At 37.2% G+C, this 24620-nt stretch overlaps 1 protein-coding gene across 1 annotated transcript in view; it reads left to right on the top strand.

Annotated features, from left to right (window-relative positions):
* KPNA3 (karyopherin subunit alpha 3) overlaps positions 1-24620 on the top strand; it is a 94114-nt gene that overhangs the window by 51031 nt on the left and 18463 nt on the right. Inside the window, exons 3-10 of the mRNA XM_070471252.1 lie at positions 15685-15774; positions 15964-15993; positions 16087-16139; positions 16263-16358; positions 19793-19878; positions 20740-20826; positions 21182-21351; positions 22445-22489. Of these exons, the coding sequence (XP_070327353.1) occupies positions 15685-15774; positions 15964-15993; positions 16087-16139; positions 16263-16358; positions 19793-19878; positions 20740-20826; positions 21182-21351; positions 22445-22489 (657 nt within the window). The remainder of the gene's footprint in view (positions 1-15684; positions 15775-15963; positions 15994-16086; positions 16140-16262; positions 16359-19792; positions 19879-20739; positions 20827-21181; positions 21352-22444; positions 22490-24620) is intronic.

The raw sequence follows: 24620 nt of genomic DNA, 5'->3' as shown, positions 1-24620 counted from the left end.
AAGCAGTCTTGAGAAAGAAGAATGGAGCTGGAGGAATCAACCTTCCTGACTTCAGGCTATACTACAAAGCTACAGTCATCAGGACAGTATGGTACTGGCACAAAAACAGAAATACAGACCAAGGAAACAAGATAAAAAGCCCAGAAATACACCCATGCACTTATGGGTGTACCTTATTTTTGATAGAGGAGGCAAGAATACACAATGGGGCAAAGACAGCCTCTTCAGTAAATGGTGCTGGGGAAAGGGGACAGCTACATGTAAAAGAATGAACTTTGAATACTTCCTAACACCATACACAAAGATAAACTCAAAATGGATTAAAGACCTAAATCTAAGACCAGAAATTATAAAACTCTTAGAGGGAAACATAGGAAGAACACTTGATGATATAAATCAAAGCAAGATCCCCTATGACCCACCTCTTAGAGTAGTGGAAATAAAAGTAAACTAGAGGGACCTGATTAAACTTAAAAGCTTTTGCACAGCAAAGCAAAGTATAAGTAAAGTGAAAAGACACCCTCAGAATGTGAAAAAATCATAGCAAATGAAGCAACTGACAAAGGATTGATCTCTAAAATACACTAGCAGCTCACACAACTCAATGCCAGAAAAACAAACAATGCAATCAAAAAGTGGGAAAAAGACCTAAACAGACATTTCTCCAAAGACATACAGATGGCTAACAAACACATGAAAAGACGCTCAACATTGCTCATTATTAAATAATGCAAATTAAAACTACAATGAGATATCAGATATCACCTCACACCGGTTAGAATGGCCATCATCAAAAAGTCTGCAAACAATAAATGCTGGAGAGGGTGTGGAGAAGAGGGAATGCTCTTGCACTACTGGTGGGAATGTAAATTGATAGAGCCACTCTGGAAGAAGGTATGCAGATTCCTTAAAAAACTAGGAATAAAACCACCATATGACCCAGCAATCCCACTCCTATGGATATACCCTGAGGAAACCAAAATTGAGAAAGACACACGTGTATCCCGTTGTTCATTGCAGCACTATTGACAGTAGCTGAAACCTGGAATCAACCTAGATGTCCATCAACAGATAAATGGATAAAGAAGTTGTGGTACATATACACAATGGAATATTTTTCAGCCATAAAAAAGGAATGCATTTGAGTTAGTTCTAAATGTGATGGATGAACCTAGAACCTACTATAGATAGTGAAATAAGTCAGAAAGAGAAACATAAATATCATATTCTAATGCATCTATATGGAATCTAGGAAAATGGTACTGAATTTATTTACAGGGCAGCAGTGGAGAAACTGACATAGACAATAGACTTATGGACTTGCGGAGAGGGGAGGAAAGGGTGAGATGTATAGAAAGAGTAACATGGAAACTTACATTACCATATGTAAAACAGATAGCCAATGGGAATTTGCTGTATGGCTCAGGAAACTCAAAGAGGGGCTCTGTATCAACCTAGAGGGGTGGGATTGGGAGGGAAATGAGGAGGAGGTTTAAAAGGGAGGGGATATATGTATACCTATGGCTGCTTCATGTTTAGGTTTGACAGAAAACAACAAAATTCTGTAAAACAATTATCCTTCAATAAGAAAATAAATTAATTTTTTAAAATTAAAAAAAAATAGTAAACAAGACATTGCTTCCTTTACCATGAAAGTTTTTCTGCCTAGATTAATAAATAAAGGAACTAAATGGTGTGTTCAAAATTCTCCAAGCCAGGTTTCAACAGTACGTGAACTGTAAACTTCCACGTGTTCAAGCAGGATTCAGAAAAGGCAGAGGAACCAGAGATCAAATTGCCAACATCCACTGGATCATCAAAAAATACATAGAGTTCCAGAAAAACATCTACTTTTGCTTTATTGACTACACCAAAGCCTTTGACTGTGTGGATCACAACAAACTGTGGAAAATTCTTAAAGAGATGGGAATACCAGACCACCTAACCTGCCTCCTGAGAAACCTGCAGGTCAAGAAGCAACAGTTAGAACCGGACATGGAACAACAGACTGGTGCCAAATCGGGAAAGGAGTACGTCAAGGCTGTATATTGTCACCCTGCTTATTTAACTTATATGCAGAGTACATCACGAGAAATGCTGGGCTGGAGGAAGCACAGGCTGGAATCAAGATTGCCAGGAGAAATATCAATAACCTCAGATATGCAGATAACACCACCCTTATGGCAGAAAGTGAAGAGGAACTAAAAAGCCTCTTGATGAAAGTGAAAGAGGAGAGTGAAAAAGTTGGCTTAAAGCTCAACATTCAGAAATCTAAGATCATAGCATCCGGTCCCATCACTTTATGGCAAATAGATGGGGAAACAGTGGAAACACTGACAGACTTTATCTTTTGGCACTCCAAAATCACTGCAGATGGTGGCTGCAGCCATGAAATTAAAAGACACTTACTCCTTGGAAGAAAAGCTATGACCAACCTAGACAGCATATTAAAAAGCAGAGACATTACTTTGTCAACAAAGGTCCATCTAGTCAAAGCTACAGTTTTTCCCGTGGTCATGTATGGATGTGAGATTTGGACTATAAAAGCTGAGCACCGAAGAGTTGAAGCTTTTGAGCTATGGTGTTCCAGAAGACTCTTGAGAGTCCCTTCGACTGCAAGGAGATCCAACCAGTCCATCCTAAAGGAAATCAGTCCTGAATATTCATTGGAAGGACTGATACTGAATCTGAAGCTCCAATGCTTTGGCCACCTGATGTGAAGAACAGGCTCATTGGAAAAGACTCTGATGCTGGGAAAGATTTAAGGTGGGAGGCGAAGGGGTTGACAGAGGATGAGATGGTTGGATGGCATCACCGAGTCAATGGACATGAGTTTGAGTAAACTCTGGGAGTTGATGATGGACAGGGAGGCCTGGCATGCTGCGATTCATGGGGTCACAAAGAGTCGGACGTGAGTGAGTGACTGAACTGAACTGAACATCGAAAAGCTTAAACGTATACATTGAGGCATTATAGCATAATGGTTAAAAACTCAGTTCTGCCATTTTTTAGCTATGCGACTTTAGGCAAGTCATTTCATTTCTTTTTGACTCTGTTTACAACATGAAATAAAACCGAAATACAGACTTATAAATGTTGAACCATAAAGGCTTAGTGAAATAAGAAAGCAAGAGATCAAGGAGGTAAAAGAAAACAGAAGAGCTCAAACAAAAAGACTTTGAGGCCAGTAAGGCACTGCATATTGACTTCCCTGGTGGCTTAGACAGTAAAGTGTATGCCTACAATGCAGGAGACCCGGGTTCAATCCCTGGGTTGGGAAGATCTCCTGGAGAAGGAAATGTCAACCCACTCCAGTATTCTTGCCTGGAAAATCCCATGGATGGAGGAGCATGGTAGGATACAATCCATTGGGTTGCAAATAGACACGACTGAGCGACTTCACTTTCACTTTAAAGGCACTGCATGTTAATAACTAGATCTGACCCTCAGTTTTTATAGATCAGTATCAGTGTTATTCAAAGTATGGTCATTGGCTAAAAGTCCTCAAACTGTTTGTTGCAGGTCTGCTACAATCTAAGAAGCTTGTGCTTGTAATAAACTGCAAAACTAAACACACTACTTCAGTTCAGTCGCTCAGTCGTGTCTGACTCTTTGCAATTCCATGGACTGCAGCATGCCAGGCCTCCCTGTCCATCACCAACTCCCAGAGTTTATTCAAACTCATATCCATTGAGTCGGTGATACCATCCAACCATTTCATCTTCTGTCGACCCCTTCTCTTCCTGCCTTCAATCTTTCCCAGCATCACGGTCTTTTCCAGTGAGCCAGTTCTTCACATCAGGTGGCCAGAGTACTGGAGTTTCAGCTTCAGCATCAGTCCTTCCAATGAACAGCCGGGACTGATCTCCTTTAGGATGGACTGTTTGGATCTCCTTGCAGTCCAAGGGGCTTCTCAAGAGTCTTCTCCAACACCACAGTTCAAAAGCATCAGTTCTTCAGCGCTTAGCTTTCTTTATAGTCCAAATCTCACATCCTTACATGACAACTGGTAGAAACCATAGCTTTGACTAGATGGACCTTTGTTGGCAAAGTAATGTCTCTGCTTTTTAATATGCTATCTAGGTTGGTCATACCTTTTCTCCAAAGGAGCATCTCGATTTCATGGCTGCAGTCACCATCTACAGTGATTTTGGAGCCAAAAAAGATAAAATATGTCACTGTTTCCATTGTTTCCCCATCTATTTGCCATGAAGTGATGGGACCGGATGCAATGATCTTAGATTTCTGAATGTTGAGTTTTAAGCCAACTTGTTCACTCTCCTCTTTCACTTTCATCAAGAGGCTCTTTAGTTCTTCTCTTTCTGCCATAAGGGTGGTATCATCTGTATATCTGAGGTTATTGATATTTCTCCCAGCAATCTTGATTTCAGCTTTTGCTTCATCCAGCCCAGTGTTTCTCATGATGTACTCTGCATATAAGTTAAATAAGTAGGATGACAATATACAGCCTTGACATACTCCTTTCCCAAATTGAAACCGGTCTGTTGTTCCATGTCCAGTTCTAACTGTTGCTTCCTGACCTGCATACAGATTTCTCAGGAGGCAGGTCAGGTGGTCTGGTATTCCCATCCCTTCAGGATTTTCTACAGTTTGTTGTGATCCACACAGTCAAAGGCTTTGGTGTAGTCAATAAAGCAAAAGTAGATGTTTTTCTGAAACTGTCTTTTTCGATGATCCAGAGGATGTTGGCAATTTGATCTCTGGTTCCTCTGCCTTTTCTAAATCCAGCTTGAACATCTGGAAGTTCATGATTCATGTACTGTTGAAGCCTGGCTTAGAGAGTTTTGAGCATTACTTTTTACTAGTGTGTGAGATGAGTGCAGTTTTACAGTAGTTTGATCATTCATTGCCTTTGTTTGGGATTGGAATGAAAACTGACCTTTTCCAGTCCTGTGGCCACTGCTGTTTTCAAATTTGCTGGCATATTGACTGCAGCACTTTCACAGCATCATCTTTTAGGATTTGAAATAGCTCAAGTGGAATTCCATCACCTCCACTAGCTTTGTTTGTAGTGATTCTTCCTAAGACCCTCTTGACTTCACATTCCAGGATGTCTGGCTCTATGTAAGTGATCACACTATTGTTGTTATCTGGGTCGTGAAGATCTTTTTTGTATAGTTCTTCTGTGTGTTCTTGCCACCTCTTCTTACTGTCTTCTCCTTCTGTTAAGTCCATACCATATCTGTCCTTTATTGTGCCTATCTTTGCATGAAATGTTCCCCTAATATCTCTAATTTTCTTGAAGAGATGTCTAGTCTTTCCCATTCTGTTGTTTTCCTCTATTTCTTTGCATTGGTCACTGAGGAAAGCTTTCTTTTCTCTCCTTGCTATTCTTTGAAACACTGCATTCAAATTTGGGTTTTTTTTTTCCTTTTGTCCTTTGCCTTTCGCTTCTCTTCTTTTTTCAGCTAATTTCTAAGGCTTCCTCAGACAGCCATTTTGCCTTTTTGCATTTCTTTTTCTTGGGGATGGTCTTGATCACTGCCCCAAACCTCCATCCATAGTTCTTCAGTTACTCTATTATATCTAATCCCTTGAATCTATTTGTGACTTCCATATGTTTGTAAGGGATTTCATTAGGTCATTCCTGAATGGTCTATTGGTTTTTCCTACCTTCTTCAATTTAAGTTTGACGTGGGGCTTCCCTCATAGCTGAGTCAGTAAAGAATCTGCCTGCAGTGCAGGAGCCCTGGGTTCGATTCCTCTGTTGGGACAATCCCCTGGAGAAGGAAATGACAACCCACTCCACTATTCTTACCTGGAGAATTCGATGGACAGACGCAAAGAGTCGGATACGACTTAGGGACTAACACTTTCATTTTCATTTTGCAATAAGGAATTCATGATCTGAGCCACAGTCAGCTCCCAGTCTTGTTTTTGCTGACTGTATAGAGCTTCTCTTATCTTTGGCTGCAAAGAATATAATCAATCTGATTTTGATATTGATTATCTGGTGATGTCCATGTGTAGGGTCTTCCCTTTTGTTGTTGGAAGAGGGTGTTTGCTGTGACCAGTGCGTTCTCTTGGCAAAACTCTGTTAGCCTTTGCCCTGCTTCATTTTGTGCTCGAAGGCCAAATTAGCCTGTTACTCCAGGTATCTCTTGACTTCCTACTTTTGCATTCCAGTCCCTTATAATGAAAAGAACATCTTTTGGGGGTGTTAGTTCTAGAAGGTCTTGTCGGTCTTCATCAAACCATTTAACTTCAGCTTCTTCAGCATTACTGGTTGGGACATAGATCTGGATTACTGTGATATTGGGCTTCCTTTATAGCTCAGTTGGTATATCATCTGCCTGGAATGCAGGAGTCCCAGTTCGATTCATGGATCGGGAAGATCCCCTGGAGAAGGAAATGGCAACCCACTCCAGTATTCTTGCCTGGAGGATCCCATGGACAGTGGATCCTGGTAGGATCGCAAGAGTTGGACACAACTTAGCGACTAAACCACCACCATAACCACCACTGTGATATTGAGTGGTTTGCCTTGGAAATGAACAGAGATCATTCTGTTATTTTTGAGATTGCATCCAGGTACTACATTTTGGACTCTTTTGTTGACTATGAGGGCTGTTCCATTTCTTCTAAGGGATTTTTGCCCACAGTAATAGATATAATGGTCTTCGGAGTTAAATTCACCCATTCCAGTCCATCTAAGTTCACTGATTCCTAAAATGTCGATGTTTACTCTTGCCATCTTCTGTTTGACCACTTCTAATTTACCTTGATTCATGGACCTAACATTCCAGGTTCCTATGCAGTATTGCTCTTTACAGCATCGGACTTTCCTTCCATCACCAGTCACATCTGCAACTGTGGGTGTTATTTTTGCTTTGTCTCGGTCTCTTCATTCTTTTTGGAGTTATTTCTCCGCTGATCTCCAGTAGCATATTGGGCACCTGCCGACCTGAGAAGTTCATCTTTCAGTGTCCTATCTTTTTGCCATTTCATATTGCTTATGGGCTTCTCAAGGCAAGGCTACTGAAGTGATTTGCCATTCCCTTCTCCAATGGACCACATCTGTCCGTCTTGGGTGGCCCTACACAGTATGGCTCATAGTTCCATTAAGTTAGACAAGGCTGTGGTCCATGTCATCAGATTGATTAGTTTTTTGTGATTGTGGTTTTCGTTCTTTCTGCCCTCTGCTGGATAAGGATAAGAGGCTTATGGAAGCTTCCTGATAGGGGAAACTGACTGAGGGGAAACTGCGTCTTATTCAGATGGTGCCATGCTCAGTAAATCTTTAATCCAGTTTTTTGTTGATGGGTGGGGCTGTGTTCCCTCCCTGTTTTTTGACCTGAGGCCAAACTATGGTGGAGGTAATGGAGATAATGGCGACCTCTTTCCAAAGGTCTCCTGCACTCAGCGCTCTGGATCCTGCAGCAGGCCACCACTGACCCATGCCTCCGCTGGAGACTCCTGGATACGCTTGGGCAAGTCTGGGTCAGTCTCTAGCTGAAAAATGGCAGATGAGTTTTTAACCATTATGCTATAATGCCTCTTAATGTAAATGTTTAAACTTTTTGATGTACTAAGTGGCAGTTCCGTGTGGTTCAACCAGTTGTCAGAAAACAGAAAATCTAAGAAGTATTAAATACATATATGAGGCAACAGATTAATAATGGATTTCTAAAAGAACTTTAAAATGTATCTAGTCTGTGTGTATGTGTTTGGAGATAAACTAGGCCAGTTTCTATATCCTCTGAGCTCCCCTCCCACTTGATCAAAGAAAAAGATACCTTTGTAGATGCTGAACTTACTATAGCACAGTCTCTAAGAGGGTAAAGATCTCTAAGTGACAAGCAAAAGGACAGTTGAAGTTGCTTGTTTTGGTGATTAATCACATCACCAGCAGTCTGCCCAGGGATTGATCATCTTAACTTCGGTTGTACATATTTTTTATTAAGAGTAAAGTATAACTTTCATGTCCTAGGATACCCAAAATGGACTTTGTTAGGATGATTTGAATTCAGCTATGAAGGTTGTTACTTTAATTCTTGATAAAAGAAGCAACGTACTAAGAAGCTGTTGTTGTTCAGTCACTAAGTTGTGTCCGACTCTTTGTGACCCCGTGGACTGCAGTACACCAGACTTCTAGAGTATCCCTTAGTTGTTGTAACTGAGAAGCTATAACAACACTAAACTTTTGTATGCCCAGATATTAATATATGTAAGCCAGAATTGACACAATTACAAGGAGAAATTTGTCCATTATGGGAGAACTTTTAAATACACCAGTTAATAAGAGATAGGTAAATAACTTAATTTGCAAGTATTTGATATCTAATATACACATATAAAGCCGCATGCATATTTGAATATTGCTTTTGTGAACTAAGTGCAGCCTTAGTTGCTGCACTGTGCAGTGAGGTAAGATGGAACTCTAGTGAATCAGAGGAATACCTTCGGATATTCTAAATTTTTATGAGAAGCACAGTGACACTTAACATTTCAGATACCACAGAATCATTCATTACCACAGAACTGAAATAGTTCATAATTTGACCATTAGATTGCACTGTGTTTTTTTCAATTACATATTTTTTCTAAGTGAAATAAAGATATTTTCTTTAAACTTATGTTTGCCTTGGCAGCGCCCCACCCCCCAGCTCCCAAATTACTATTAACTAGTTTGGATCTAACTATTTGATAAAGAAAACTGTTGGATATTGCCTTTGGCTTATACTATGTACTGAAAAAGTTTGGGAAACTCTGTTTTAAAGCAAATGTCAGATAATTTCAGTGTTGTACAGACTTTGTTCTCTGATTACAAAACAATTAAATGAGAAATCAGTGAATGAGAAAGTTACCAAAACCTCATAATTGTTGGGGAAAAGTAAGCACTTCTCAATACCTTGAGCATAAAGAAATCCTATTGGAAGTTAACTAACACCAATATATGACCAAGAGAAAGATATTACATGTCAGAACCTGTGGAATTGAAGAGTTACCTTTATAGGAGAAATTTATAGCAGGTAGAGGGGAATGAAAGGAATTTAAAAGGCATGTTAATTCATATGTAGCATTATTTTTAAAAAATATTAGTACATTACTTCCCTGCGTAGTATAGATCCCCTGGAGAAGGGAATGGCTTCCCACTCCAGTGTTCTTGCCTGCAGAATTCTACGGATAGAGGAGACTGGCGGGCTACAGTCCATGGGGTCGCAAAGAATTGGACACAACTGAGCAAGTAACACTTTAACTTTCACATCACTTCGTTTTTACGGTATGAGAAGACTCTTGTGAGTCCGTTGGCTGGCAAGGAGATCAAACCAGTCAATCCTAAAGGAAATCAACCCTGAATATTCATTGGAAAGATTAATGCTGAAGCTCCAGTACTTTCGCCACATGATGTGAAGAACCAACTCATTAGAAAAGACCCTGATGCTGGGAAGGATTGAGGGCAGGAGAAGAAGGGGGAGACAGAGGATGAGATGGTTGGATGGCATCACCAATTCAATGGACATTAGTTTGACCCAACACTGGGACATAGTGAAGGACAGGGAAGCCTGGCATGCTTCAATCCATGCGGTTTCAGAGTCAGACACGACTTAGTGACTGAATAACAACAATGAACCACTCCAAAGCCTGGTGGCTTAGGAACAAAATAACCATTTTATTCCACTGACAATTCTGTGGGTTGGCAGAGTGGTTCTTCTGTTCTGGGCCGGTTCACCTGATCTCTGCTTGGGTTCCTTCACTCATCTCTGGTCCGCTGGTGGGTTAGCTGGTGACTGGATGATCTAAGATGGTCTCATAGAAGTTTCTTACTACTGACTGAGACCTTAGTTGTCTTCCACATAGCCTCATCCTGCAACAGGCAAGCTCACAGTTGTTCACCTGGTGGCTCTAGAATTATATAAGTGGCAAGAGAGGACATGCTTGGATGTGGAGGAACTTTTCAAGTTGATTTACTAAACTCAAGTCCATTGTCAAAGCAAGTTACATGGCCATACCTGGAATAAACACAGGACCAGATTATCCAAAGGCATGGATATCAGAAGGGGTATGGTAACCATTTTCTAAAACAACCACAATTTGAATATGAACAATTTTATGCCAATAAATTTGAAAACTTAGGTGAAACAATTTCCCAGTGGAAAAATTTAAAACAATTTACCCAGCTTACTCAAGAAGAAATTTTAAAACCTGAATAGATTTTAAAACAATTAATTAGATCAGTAACTAAAAATTTAACCTCTTTTATTGCCCTGAAAAGAAAAAGTACTCACAGATAGAACTCCAGCAAACATTCAAGGGACTGACAATTTTAGCCTTACTTAGTGATTTCAGAGAAGGTAGAGGGAACATTTCTAAACTCATTTTATAAGATTAACAAACCATAACACCAAGAATCAGGCAAAGACAGAGTGAGAAAAGATGTATATAAGCCAGTTTCACTTATGAACATAGGTGGGAAAAAAATCCCACATAAAGTATTATTAAATTGAATCCAGTAATGAATATACATACATATTTTAATTCCAAGACAGGTTTATCCCAGCTTATAAGTTGAACATTAAGAAGTTCTGAGTTTAACATTAAAAACTCACAGTTTACCACATTTATAGATGAAAGGAGAGAATTATGTGGCCATTTGAATAGACTTTTTTTTAAAAGCACAGTTTAGTAAAATTGAGCACCTATGTGTGTCTGAAAAAGAAAATTTAGCGAATTAGAAAGGAGCTTCCTTACAGCAGACATAATATATAATGGTAAAATGCTATCCCTGGATTGGGCATCTGTGTACAGAGGAGGATTTAGTTGTGCTTATGCTCTTGTATTACTTTTGTGCCTGAAATACCTGGGAGAGTAGGAGGAATAGGGGGTGTAAGATCCCTGAAAGACCTTAGAAAGCTTAATTATTCAGACTCTGGTAAAGTTAGAGGAAACAGAGGATGAGAATAGAATCAGGGTTAGAATAATTTTTGTTTTGTCAAATCAGTCAACTTTGTTGAAACTTTTTAGATGGCTTAAATTACAAGAATTGTTAAAAATTACCATATAATACGTGTTGTTGTGAGCCACACGGTCAAAGGCTTTCTCGTAGTCAGTGAAGCAGAAGTAGATGTTTTTCTGGAATTCCCTTGCTATCTCTATGATCCAACGAATATTGACAATTTGATGTCAATTTTTTGGGCTCCAAAATCACTGCAGATGGTGACTACAGCCATGAAATTAGAAGACACTTGCATCTTGGAAAGAAAGCTATGACAAACCTAGACACTATATTAAAAAACAGAGACATTGCTTTTCCAACAAAGGTCCGTATAGTCAAAGCTGTTGTTTTCCCAGTAGTCAGGTACGGATGTGAGAATTGAACCATAAAAAAACTTGAGTGCCAAAGAATTGATGGTTTAGAATTGTAGTGCTGGAGAAGACTCTTGGAGTCCCTTGGACGGCAGGGAGATCAAACCAGTCAGTCCTAAATATCTGATGAATATTCATTGGAAGGACTGATGCTTGAAGCTGAAGCTCCAATACTTTGGCCACGTGATTACTCATTGGTAAAGATCCTAATGCTGGGGAAGATTGAAAGCAAAAGGAGAAGAAAGGCAAAAGGTTGAGATGGCTAGATGGCATCACTCACTCCATGGACATGAACTTAAACTCCAGAAGATGGTGGAAGACAGGGAACCCTGGTGTGCTGCAGTCCATGGGGTCGCTAAGAGTCAGACACTACTTAGCGACTGAATAACAAACAATAATGGATTTTAGGGTTAACTGTGTTGTAATTCACAAAGTGAAAAGCATACATTTTTTTTTAATTTGGAAAAAATTTCATACTTGCAGTTTGAAATTCAGGATTTCAAGAATAGTACCCGAAAAGTACAGCACTCAGCACCCAACTTCCTTGATTCTTGGCATTTTCCCATATTTGCCTTATTCTCACTTTCTCCCTGATAAATAAATATATATATTTATATAACCCCCCAACCAGTTAAGTTGCGGCATGGTGCCCCCTTACACCCTTAGTACATTATTTTCATACACCTTCCAGTGTAATCACAGTTCTTTTTTCAAGTTCACCTAAATTTCTATCTAATCCATAGACCATCACTCATACTTTGCTAGCTTTTTCCCATAATATTCTTTTATAAATCCAAGATCCAATCTAGGATTAGACATTGCAATTAGTTGTATCGTTTCTTAAGTCTCCTTTGATCCAGTAGTTCTTCAGTCTATATCTTTCATGACAGTGTATTTGAATATATAGACTGATTTTTTAATAGAATGGCCCATTTATGTTTGTCTGACTTTTCTCAGATGGTCGTTGTTATTATTACTATTATTATGCTCAGGAGTACCACCAAGATGATACTGTTTTCTCAGCACATCGATGAGAAGGCATACTGTGTTGATTTTCATTTACTGTTTTGTCTTTTTAAAATGTATCTGAAATTTAAAAAAAATTTTTTTATTGGCCTGCAAGGAGATCAAACCTGTCAATCCTAAAGGAAATCAGTCCTGAATATTCATTGGAGGATTGATGCTGAATCTGATTGGCCACCTGATGTGAAGAACTGGCTTATTGGAAAAGACCCTGATGTTGGGAAAGATTGAAGGCAGGAGGAGAAGCAACTGATAGCTGATTCATTTTGCTGTATACCTGAAACTAACACAACGTTGTAAATCAGCTATCAGTTCAGTTCAGTCTCTCAGTCATGTCAGACTCTGCGACCCCATTGACTGCAGCACCCCTGGCTTCACTGTGCTCGCTCAAACTCATGTCCATTGAGCCGGTCATGCCATCCATCCATCTCATGCTCTGTTGTCCCCTTCTCCTCCTGCCTTCAATCTTACCCGGCATCAGGGTCTTTTCCAGTGAGCCAGTTCTTCACATCAGGTGGCCAAAGCATTGGAGCTTCAGATTCAGCATCAGTCCTTCCAATGAATATTCAGGACTGATTTCCTTTAGGATGGACTGCTTGGATCTCCTTGCAGTCCAAGGGACTCTCAAGAGTCTTCTCCAACACCACAGTTCAAAAGCATCAATTCTTTGGTGCTCAGCTTTCTTTATAGTCCAACTCTCACATCCATACATTACCACTGGAAAAACCATAGCTTTGACTAGACGGACCTTTGTTGGCAAAGTAATGTCTCTGCTTTTTAATATGCTGTCTAGGTTGGTCATAGCTTTTCTTCCAAGGAGCAAGTGTCCCTTGATTTCATGGCTGCAGTAACCATCTGCAGTGATTATGGAGCCCAAAAAAATAAAGTCTATCAGTGTTTCCACTGTTTCCCCATCTATTTGCCATGAAGTGATGGGACCAGATGCCATGATCTTAGATTTCTGAATGTTGAGTTTTAAGCCAACTTTTTCACTCTTCTCTTTCCCTTCCATCAAGAGGCTCTTTAGTTCCTCTTCATTTTCTGCCGTAACGGTCGTGTCATCTGCATATCTGAGGTTATTGATATTTTTCCCAGCAGTCTTGATTCCAGTTTGTGCTCCATACAGCCTGGCATTTCACATGATATACTCTGCGTATGAGTTAAGTAAGCATGGGAACAATATACAGCCTTGACGTACTCCTTTCCCAATTTGGAACCAGTCTGTTGTTCCATGCCCAGTTCTAACTGTTGGTTCTTAACCTGCATACGGATTCCTCAGGAAAGCAAGTCAGGTGGTCTGGTATTCCCATCTCTTTCAGAATTTTCCAATTTGTTGTGATCTACACAGTCAAAGACTTTGCATAATCAATAAAGCAGAAGCAGATGTTTTTCTGGAACTCTTTGTCTTTTTCAGTGATCCAGCGGATGTTGTCAATTTGACCTCTGGTTCTTCTGCCTTTTCTAAATCCAACTTGAACATCTGGAAGTTCATGGTTCACGTACTGTTGAAGCCTGGCTTGGGCAATTTTGAGCATTACTTTACTAGTGTGTGAGATGAGTGCAGTGTTACAGTAGTTTGATCATTCTTTGGCATTGCCTTTCTTAGGGATTGAAATGAAAACTGACCTTTTCTAGTCTTGTGGCCACTGCTGAGTTTTCCAAATTTGCTGGCATATTGAGTTACAGCACTTTTATAGCGTCATGTTTTAGGATTTGAAATTGCTCAAGTGGAATTCCATCACCTCCACTAGCTTTGTTCGTAGTGATGCTTCCTGAGGACCTGCTTGACTTTGCATTCCAGGATGTCTGGCTCTAGGTCAGTGATCACACCATTGTGGTTATCTGGGTCATGAAGATCTTTTTTGTATAGTTCTTCTGTGTATTCTTGCCACCTCTTCTTACTGTCTTCTCCTTCTGTTAAGTCCATACCGTTTCTGCCCTTTATTGTGCCCATCTTTGCATGAAATGGTCTCTTGGTATCACTAATTTCCTTGAAGAGACATATTTTCTGTTTAAGATTTTATTTTCCCCCATATAGGCCATTACAGAATTTTGAGTAGAATTCCGTGAGTTACATGTATTTTTTCCTTTACTCAATTATAACTTTTTTGCCATTTGATCAGGACACTTATCTGCCAAGTTTTTTCTCTGTAAATTAGTAAGTATTCTGTGGGGAGCCACTTGAGACTATAAAATATCAGTGCATGGTTTTCGTATTTGTGAGACGCATTGATTTGAAAATAATGTAGAATTAATTATTTGAGTAGATACTAAATGTGCTGTGATATAATTTGAAGTTGGTAATCTCTTAAGCATTAGCGTACATGTAAGCATCTAGTTTAAACATGATTACTTACACAGAGCGCAAAAGTAAATGCCGTGCATGTGACCCAGTAAGTCTCCTCTGTCTCTGGTTTTTCTATTTGATCTGAATTTTTAGCATCAGTATTAATACATCATCAGTACCTTTCTGTTGTAATCAAACACTTCTGTAAATATTGAAGACCAGAAGGTAAAGTCTTGGAAGTTTTAAATTGAAAAGAATCTTAGATATCAGAGTCTTTTATCTATTTTTAATTCTGTAGACAAACTCAAAAAAGAAAAATTGTCATTTACCCAGTTATATATTATGTAAAATGGCACACATTGCCATTACAAAGAATTCAAATCCCATAAAATGTAGAAATAAGAGTTTAAAACTGAGGTAATAGGAAGTAGAGGACATTTTTGCTAGTGAATTCCCATTCCTGCACTCCCAATAAGTGGGATACATAGATACATAGAAATCTTAACATTTGAGCAATAAACCCTCATTAAGCTGGCTTCTTAATAAATGCATTGCTTCAGGCAACCATTAGCAGTAAGTTGATGAAAGCTAGTATACTAGTTGAAATATATTTGCTGGACCTTTATAATAAGAGAAGGAAATGGCAACCCACTTCAGTATTCTTGCCTGGAGAATCCCAGGGACATAGGAGCCTGGTGTGCTGCTGTCTGTGGGGTCGGACACGACTGATGCAACTTAGCAGCAGGAGCATAATAATTTAAAATTTGAATCTTCATTACAAATTAGGAAGCACAGTATTGGTGAAAACAGTTGCTGCCTAATAAATTGTGTGTATCTGAGTGCTGGTCTTTAAACCAGTTAATTTTGTTACCAAATCCAGAATGTGTCCTGTCACTGATTTGCAATATACATATTTAATTCATATTATCCTTATAAAGAGATTTAGTGTTTATTTCACAGTTGGCTGATAAAGTTGAAATAATTTTAATGACATTTTCATTAGCAGCAGCCTTTACAACTTAACTATTTTATTGGTTGTCTTTCAGAACAAAAGAGATGAACACTTACTGAAAAAAAGAAATGTTCCCCAAGAGGAAAGTTTAGAAGATTCAGATGTTGATGCTGATTTTAAAGCAGTAAGTTAACCTTGCTTATAAGGTGTTGTAAAAGTGATTCTTATAATAACCAGAGAACTTTATTCTCAATCTTAATACTAATTTTACAATGATAATTAGGATATATTAACTCTTAACTTTAGTAAATACATTAATTAATGTAATTTTGCTATTAAACTCTTTGCTGAACTATCTTTTTTTCTTTTTAAGCAAAATGTAACACTAGAAGCTATATTGCAGGTATGTTATTAATTTAATATTCTCTTTTTGAAGTATTTTGAAATTGATTTTTTTTTTTTTTTTAATTTCTGAAATTTATGTTTGGTGTTGCAGAATGCCACAAGTGATAACCCAGTGGTCCAGTTGAGTGCTGTCCAGGCTGCAAGGTAAGGATGAATTTGTCCAGAGAGAGAATTATGTCACACCTGGTCTAGAAGTAGTAGTACATTGTTATTTCTGTTCATAGTTTGAAACTTACAGCAGTTAATTTCTCATACTTCTTTTTGTAGAAAGCTTTTATCCAGTGACAGAAATCCACCAATTGATGACCTAATAAAATCTGGGATTTTACCAATTCTAGTGAAATGTCTAGAAAGGGATGATAAGTAAGTATGGATTTGACTCCCTGTTCACTTTTTTCAGCCAACTGAAAATTTGGGATTATTATTTAAGTAATGGGTTCCATTTGGTTTTGCTTTTATCACATTTTTCATTTGTCATGTATTTTAACACAATTTTCTTAATACTGTGATCATACTCTGCAGACCTAAGTGCTTTTCTTTTTGTTTATAAAGTATGTGTGTGTATTTTCTAGGAAAATTTTAATGTCTGTTTATTGTCTGTTCTAAATTATCTCAAACATTTATAGTCTTTATTTGTTAGTTGGCTTTTTCTTCAGTAATGTTTTAAAACAACCCAAATAGTGTTTGAGTCATTCTTTGCTTATGAGTCTATATATAGATTAACCTCATGACTTGAGTCAACATGAATGGTTTCCAGAACTGAGTAGCTCTTTCTTACCCTGGGAATATTCCAGCTGATCCACTGATACTCTGTGAAGTCTTTAGCAGAACTCCAGCCATGATTAGTTGTCTATCATCATGGTTTTTTATTTGTGGTAAATTAAAAATAAGAGGGCAGATTATAATTTCCCAAAATAGAAAGAGAAAAACACCACTTGGTATCTTTTGAGGTACTGGCCCCATTTCTACTAGTATTTGGAGAGATCTTGGTGTGCTAGATCTTAAATTCATCAGTTTGAGTTAACTGGGTAGAATGTAAGTCTGAACCCCAAAATACATTTAAACAAAGGCTCATTTTTCTTTTAAGGATCATTTAGACTAAAACTTGGGGGTATTTTGCTAAATATTGTCTGTGAGATTTTCAGGTGACTAGATTAAAATAGTAGCATTATAAATGTTTCCACTAAGGGTTTTTATTATTTTAAAATACTTCATTCTTTTTCCATTATGTGGCACAGCCATCTCTCCAAAAGCCGTTAACAACTTTTTAAATACTATCATATATGTTTTCTGTAAGAGTTATTTAAGCAAAAATAAGTTTTATTTCAATTTTTTTTTTTTTTAATTCTGTTTGCCTCTACCTTTAGGGCCCTCTTTTTTCTTTGTTTCTTTCTTTTTTAGCTCTTGAGCTGCTTTTCTTTTTTCTTCTCTTCTTTTCCATTTTATTTATTTTGCATTTTTGTCTTTGTCATGGGCTCATTTGTATGGGTGTGTCTGTGAAATGTAGCTTGTATATATAACAGAAGAGTATGCTGAAATATATACAGACATGTATAACTACCACTGAAGGTAAAAATAGAAAATTGTCAATAGTTTCAGTCTGACTTAATGGATTTGTTATGAGCAGTTGTGTCATAATATAAAAGACCCAAGACTGGAGCTGAATAGACCTTGGTTTAAATCTGGGGTTTGCTACTGACCTAAACCCAAATAGCATTTGATGCTTAGGTACCTAATCTATAAAATTTAGGTGGTTGCAAGGAATGAAAATAATGTATACAAAATACCACATAATACCAAGCATACAATAAATGTTTCTTCATTGTTTACTTATTGCACTCATTTTATTACTTATTTTCTCTATCTTATCTCTCTCTTTTTAAATGACATCTTAGAAGACTTTCCCTAGCTTTGTAATTGTATTTTTACATCTTTCTGTTTTCTCATTTCAGGCCCTCATTATCAGTAGTTTGCCAAACCATATATCCTAGTTTAATAACTTTTTCTCCTTCTAGTCTGAGACAACATAAACTATCTCATCATCTTTGATTTTATCATTCTTTTATTTCTCCTCAACTTCGATACCCTCTTATTTCTTGCCTTTTGCCAAAGTTCATCATGTGTTGATGGTTCTTGTCTGCTGCTTCATTGTCTGGTCTATTCCATCTTTTTAACCTTACTGCTTGCTATTATCACTGACATTTTCTTTTCTTAAAACCTTTTCCTTCTCTGATCTCTCTAATCTTTTGATATTAACAACCTCACTCTTTCTTTGATATTTATAGAGTTTCTTCTAAGTTCCTAACCTTTGGCTTTCCTTGGTTTTTGCTCATTCCCACCTCCTCCCACCTTGGCATTCTGTTTGAAAAGAATTGATATTTTTCAGCTATCTACCCTAACTTAACATAGATAATTTCTTCTTAACAGATTTTTCTTATATCAGCCTTTGACCATTTTTATCTCTTCTTCATGGACTTCAACATTGTTTTCTTTACTTCACTTTTCAGTAGCACTCTACACTTGGTATGTCTGTAGAATAAATTCTAAGTCCTGAAGCCTGAGATTTGAGTCCTGCTACACACACACACACACAGTAACTTACCCTTGCAGTTTTATCCTGACACACACACAGTAACTTACCCTTGCAGTTTTATCCTCACACACACACACACACACACACTCACTCACACACACACAGAGTAACTTACCCTTGCAGTTTTATCCTCACACACACACAAACTGTATCTTACCCTTGCAGTTTTATACACACACACACACACACACACACACACACACACACACTGTAACTTACCCTTGCAGTTTTATCCTGAGATTTAAGTCCTGCTACACACACACACACACACACACACACACACACAGTAACTTACCCTTGCAGTTTTATCCTGACACACACACACTGTAACTTACCCTTGCAGTTTTACACACACACACACACACACACACACACACTGTAACTTACCCTTGCAGTTTTACACACACACACACACACACACACACACACACACACACACACACACTGTAACTTACCCTTGCAGTTTTATCCTGAGATTTAAGTCCTGCTACACACACACACACACACACACAGTAACTTACCCTTGCAGTTTTATCCCATGTTACAGTGTTGCATATCTTCTTGGCTTCAGCTCTCTTGGTCTCTGTGTTGTTGTCAGCTGCACACATCATGATCATCCCAGCCATGGTGGTTTTATTTGTATTTCCAGCTGTTAGTGCCTTTCTTTCTTTATCACTCTTGGAACACCTAGTTCAGTTTTCACTTTCTTTGTGAAGTCTTCCATCACCATTCCAAATTATAATGATCTTATCCTTTCAGCAAAATTATGTAGCCTTGTAATATTGCTGGTATGTGAAGCAGGTGATGTAGTGGAGTCAGAGCTTTAAAACCTGTCTAGAGGTTGTGGCAGTGATTCAGATGAGATGATGAGGGCTTCAGCTACCACAGTGATATTTTGGATGGCACTATAAATGTAAGAAATATTTAAGAGGTAAAATTGATATGACCTATATTGGTTAGATATCTGTGGGAGAGAAAGAGGTCAAGGAAAATAATGACTGGCTAAATGTTGCAACTGCCAATGAACCTAAAGAAGTGTTTATATTGACTGACTTTGAGAGCAAATGAGACATTCAAGTGGAGATATTCAACAGGCACTTGGACGTAATGAGGCGAAATTCAAGGACAAGGTAAAGGATAACCATGTAATCTGTGGGTCTTAAATGGTAGTTATGTGTCTAAAGATTTTTTTTGTTTTTTACAGTCCTTCATTACAGTTTGAAGCTGCATGGGCATTAACTAATATAGCATCAGGAACCTCTGCACAGACTCAAGCTGTTGTACAGTCTAGTAAGTAAATTAACTTATTTACTTGCTGGACCTTCCATCATTTGTGTGAAATGTGCTGAACAGGAAAATCTGTAGAGACAGAGAGTAAATGGTTGCCTAGGGCTGGGGGAGAAGATGGTAGGACTTTCTGGGTATAGGATTTCTTTTGGGGGCAGTAGAAATGTTGTCAAATTAGATTGTGGTGATGACTACACAACTCTGTATAAACTCTAAGAACCTTTGAATTGTACACTTAAACAGATATATCTCAGTAAAGCTGTTAAAAGTTTGAGTCAATTTTAATTTAAACATTCAATAATACAGGTAGTGCAGAGTTACAGCTAAAAATCCTAGAGGTAGTATACAACTGACTGAAATTTTAAGAAAGTGATCTGCCTTATATTTAGTTCTCACCTGAAATGAATATGATACCAGTCTTTTGGAATTTGGGTTAGTTCATAAGTTATGTGTAGAGTAAGGAGTATAATGATAAATTATCTTGAAATATAAGGTAGGCTTGATATGGGTATAATCAGTTCTTTAATCCCGTATCAACAATTGGAATCATATTGACTAAAGTATTCTAAGGTAGAAACCTTTTTTTAATGAATTACAGGAAAAACTTCATGCTGTTGTTTTCATTTAATTAATACTACTGCAGTTCTAGATATTGTCAATAAGTCTGTTGCTTGAGACTAGGGGAAACACTAAAACGTGGCATATTTAGGGTAAAGGTATTTGCTACCTTTATTCATTCACTGAACTATAATTGAGCAACTCTAGTGTACCAAACTCTGTATATACTTCATCAACTTATTTAGGCTGAAACCTGTGAACTCTTCAACATTTTCCAGTATAAATATTATTTTTTCTTTATTATAGATGCCGTACCTCTTTTTCTAAGACTTCTCCATTCACCACATCAGAATGTTTGTGAACAAGCAGTATGGGCTTTGGGAAACATTATAGGTAAGTTGAAATTAGGTTTGAAAACACTCCAGTTAAGTATCTTAATTAACTTTTTTCCTACATTGGCCATTACACACTATGTTTCCTCTAATTTTAATGTGGGTTGACTTCTTGCTTCATATATATTAACTTAAGATTGTACCTCTTTAGATGGATATGCAATTTGTTACCCAGGACTGGTAGGTTAAATTTGTGTTCCCCAAATCAAAGTCTGGAGAAATAGCAACACTTGATGCCCTTGACTGATGGTGAGGAAACATAGAACATCAGTGTCCCAACATGAGCCATTGCATACATTTCAGACTTTCTCATCCTGAATGTAATTTTTTTTTAAATACAATTTTCATTTCTGTAGGTGATGGTCCTCAATGTAGAGATTATGTCATATCACTGGGAGTTGTCAAACCTCTTCTGTCCTTCATCAATCCCTCCATTCCCATCACCTTCCTTCGGAACGTCACATGGGTCATTGTCAATCTCTGCAGGAATAAGGACCCCCCACCGCCTATGGAGACAGTTCAGGAGGTAAATGAAGAACTGCAAAGGCCAGATGGTATATTTTCCCTATGTTTATGCTTTAGGTTTTCATGCACAGGGAATGAAATAACACATATACTGATTTCATTGCAGGTATGAGATATTTAAATAATGTATCATAACTTAATTTTTGACTTCTGTGAAATAAAAGTTGAGACTTGTGGCACCTGACCAAATACAGTCCACCTTAATTCAAGAAACCATAAATTCAAGCAGAAAAATACAAAAGAAGAAAATAAAATCTCAGTTTTATTACTACATTGAATTGTTGATTTAACACTAAAAAATAAGGGATTGCTGCAGATAAATCTAGTGTACTTATATGCAAATGTTCTAGAGTTAAATTGCTGTGTTAAATCTGCTAATTAAAACAAAGTAAAATCTTTGCTGTTTACATCTGATTCGTAAATGGATCTGAGTGTTTTAAGTTTTATAAAATCCTCTGTAACCTTTAATCACTTGACTAAATAGAGAAATGTTGACTGTGAATCTTTAAACTTTATAATTGGCTTCATTCACCATCTTCTGCCACCTCTTGCCCGTATGGGAAGGGTACTTAGTGATTCCCCCCACTCCCTCACGGATTTAAAGAAAAGATTTGAAATGTCTGCATTCAACAGACTTTATACTAGTCATACTTCTCTTGACTAAATCTGAGGTCAAAAACTTTGACTCAAGTAGTTCTTAAATAAAATCTTAGTTTTACTTTAAACAGGTAAGTGGGACAATGAGATCAGTTTTAAGAATGACTTTTTAAAAATAACTATATACTGGCATCTCCACTGTTTCCGGTAGACTTGTCATAAAGAAGGTTATTGAAAACAAATGTTTTTCCTTTAAAGTGTATTAATCTGTGTCAGACTTACTTGAGTATTTTAATTAAACATCTGAAATATTTTTTGGTGTTTCAGATTGAATTTATTGTATTTTAATTTTCCTAATAGAGATTCAAAAAACTTAATGTTGTTTTTCTTGCACTCAAATAGTATTTACTGCTTTTTAAAAAAAATCACAGTTACTCATTTTTGCAAAGACATTTTCATCAACTCTACGTTATTTATCGTTTGTTTTCTTCCCTCAGATTTTGCCAGCGTTATGTGTCCTCATATACCATACAGATATAAACGTAAGTAAAACAGAACATTAGATTTGGAATTTGGCTCTTAATGAGACTGAAAGGGTTATTTATTCTTATGCTTTTAGTAAGTGTCACAATATATCTTAATAATTTGTCAAGCTTCCACAGTGTATGTGGAAGAAATGTATGTTCTGTTTTCAGAAATAGGTTAAACTGAGTTTATATCTTAAATCATTCAGAGAACAAAAATGCTAATGTTGGAGAAATTATCACATATGTAGTTAACTCAGTTATTTATATCATAATAGTATTTTTAAGTATCATATTTATAAAGTGGTAAAAGCTTTATAAAGCTCCTTCATACTTAAAAAATTTTTTTAATTTGATTTTTGTAATTGGTAGTCTAGATATTGTTATCCCCATTTTAAAAAAAGAAAGCCTCAGGGAAGGGTAAGGGACTCACTCAGAGTTGCAGAGCTTGTACGGGCCAGTGTCCACGTTTAAACCTGAGACCTTCTGATGACGGATCTCATTTACTTCCTATGAAACCCTACTAACTCCCAGGCTATAACCTTTTGAGGTACAGTATTGAAGAGTATCAAGTATAGCTTTAAATGCAAAGGTATCTTTAGATGATTTGTTCATTATATGAGGTTTGGTTAAGCACTCACTGTATATATTCTGGCACATTTTTGTTTCAGGCAGTCTGAGAATTCTCCTGATTATAGCAAGACTGAATGTCAGTTCTTCCACAAAGTAAAACAGTCGATAAATTTCAGAGAATTCAGAACTGACTCTAATGTTCATCTAGCATGAATTTGGCTTCTGATATTCCAATTAAGATCTCTTCTGATTTGTATGTTTGTGTTTTTGTGTATCTTTGTTTACACATATTTATGTGTGTGGGTGTCAGAATTATGTGTGATTTATCATTGAGATGAAGAAAATACATCTTTGTTAACATTTCTCAAGAAGCAATATATAGTTCCTATGCAAGTATTGAACTACACATTTCCCTAGTTAATTTTAAGACTTTAAGTTCTTAGGAAGGAGTCTATTAAGGGTAACTGAAGTAACTTTTTATTAGCCTGAACTGTCATAACAGTTAAGTGAATCCTGTTTAGTTATATACTGTCCTGTTTTCAAAATGGATATAAAAGTGACTTAGCAATAGACATAAGATAATAAATACCTTAGAAGAAAGGAGGAGGAGGTAAAATTGTTTTTAAAAGTGTATTTGTTGTTACTGAATGCTAAACTTAGTCCTAAGCTTTCTGAAAGCCAAAATTAAAAGGGAAATAAACAAGATATCTGATATTTTCACCAAGACTTCCCCCCTAGGACATTAGGGAATTGATTGTAGGAGAATAAAAGCTTCCACCACCTATTGGTCTTGTTTATTTGAAAGCTAGAGGTATTAAAGTAATGAAGTACTGTAGTTTTAAGTATATTTATCAAGTTAAAAAAAACAGATTGTCCCACTTAGACAGAATTGTACAAAGAATTATAGGCACAAAAATGAAGAAGACATGGAGACTCTGCTCTCTAAGATGTCAGCATTAGTAGCAGGTAAAAAGAGTGAACAAAATGAGCTTTTGTCAGTTGCTTGCTGTACTAAATCTGTTTCTGTAATCTCCTTTGATCTTACCAGCACCCTTATGAGATAAATGTTGTTCTCTTATTTTACAAGTAAGGAAATTGAAACTCAGTAAAATAAAATAAGCTAACTAAGGGTCATACGATGAATAAAAGCTGTGGCTGAGAATCAAAGCCAAGTCAAGGCCTATTCTGTTTTGTTCCATGATCACATAAGGATACAGTATGTGTGCAAACAAACAAGAAAAGAAGACAGAATCACCAAAATGCTAGAATTATCAAAGCGTGTGTTCTCTCTGGCAACCAGAAAGCTTCACTGAGAAAGTAACATTTGAAATAATCATTATAAGGAGAAGGATGGTGGTGGAAGTGTTGTTGGAGGTGAAAAAAGATGATTATGTTAATAGCATTTATTACGGGTTTTAAGTGTGCCAGGCACTGTTTTTTAGCACTTTTTCAATTGTTAACTCATTTATTCTTTAGAAAAATCATATGTGATTGGTTATTAAAATTGTCTTCATGTTACAAATATGGTAAAAAAAAAAAAAAAAGACAGCTAACTAATTTGTGTGTAGTCATACAA

Source organism: Odocoileus virginianus, chromosome 8, assembly GCF_023699985.2.
Source record: "Odocoileus virginianus isolate 20LAN1187 ecotype Illinois chromosome 8, Ovbor_1.2, whole genome shotgun sequence".
NCBI classification, from domain to species: Eukaryota; Metazoa; Chordata; class Mammalia; order Artiodactyla; family Cervidae; genus Odocoileus; species Odocoileus virginianus.
This window is presented reverse-complemented; position numbering and strand designations above follow the sequence as displayed.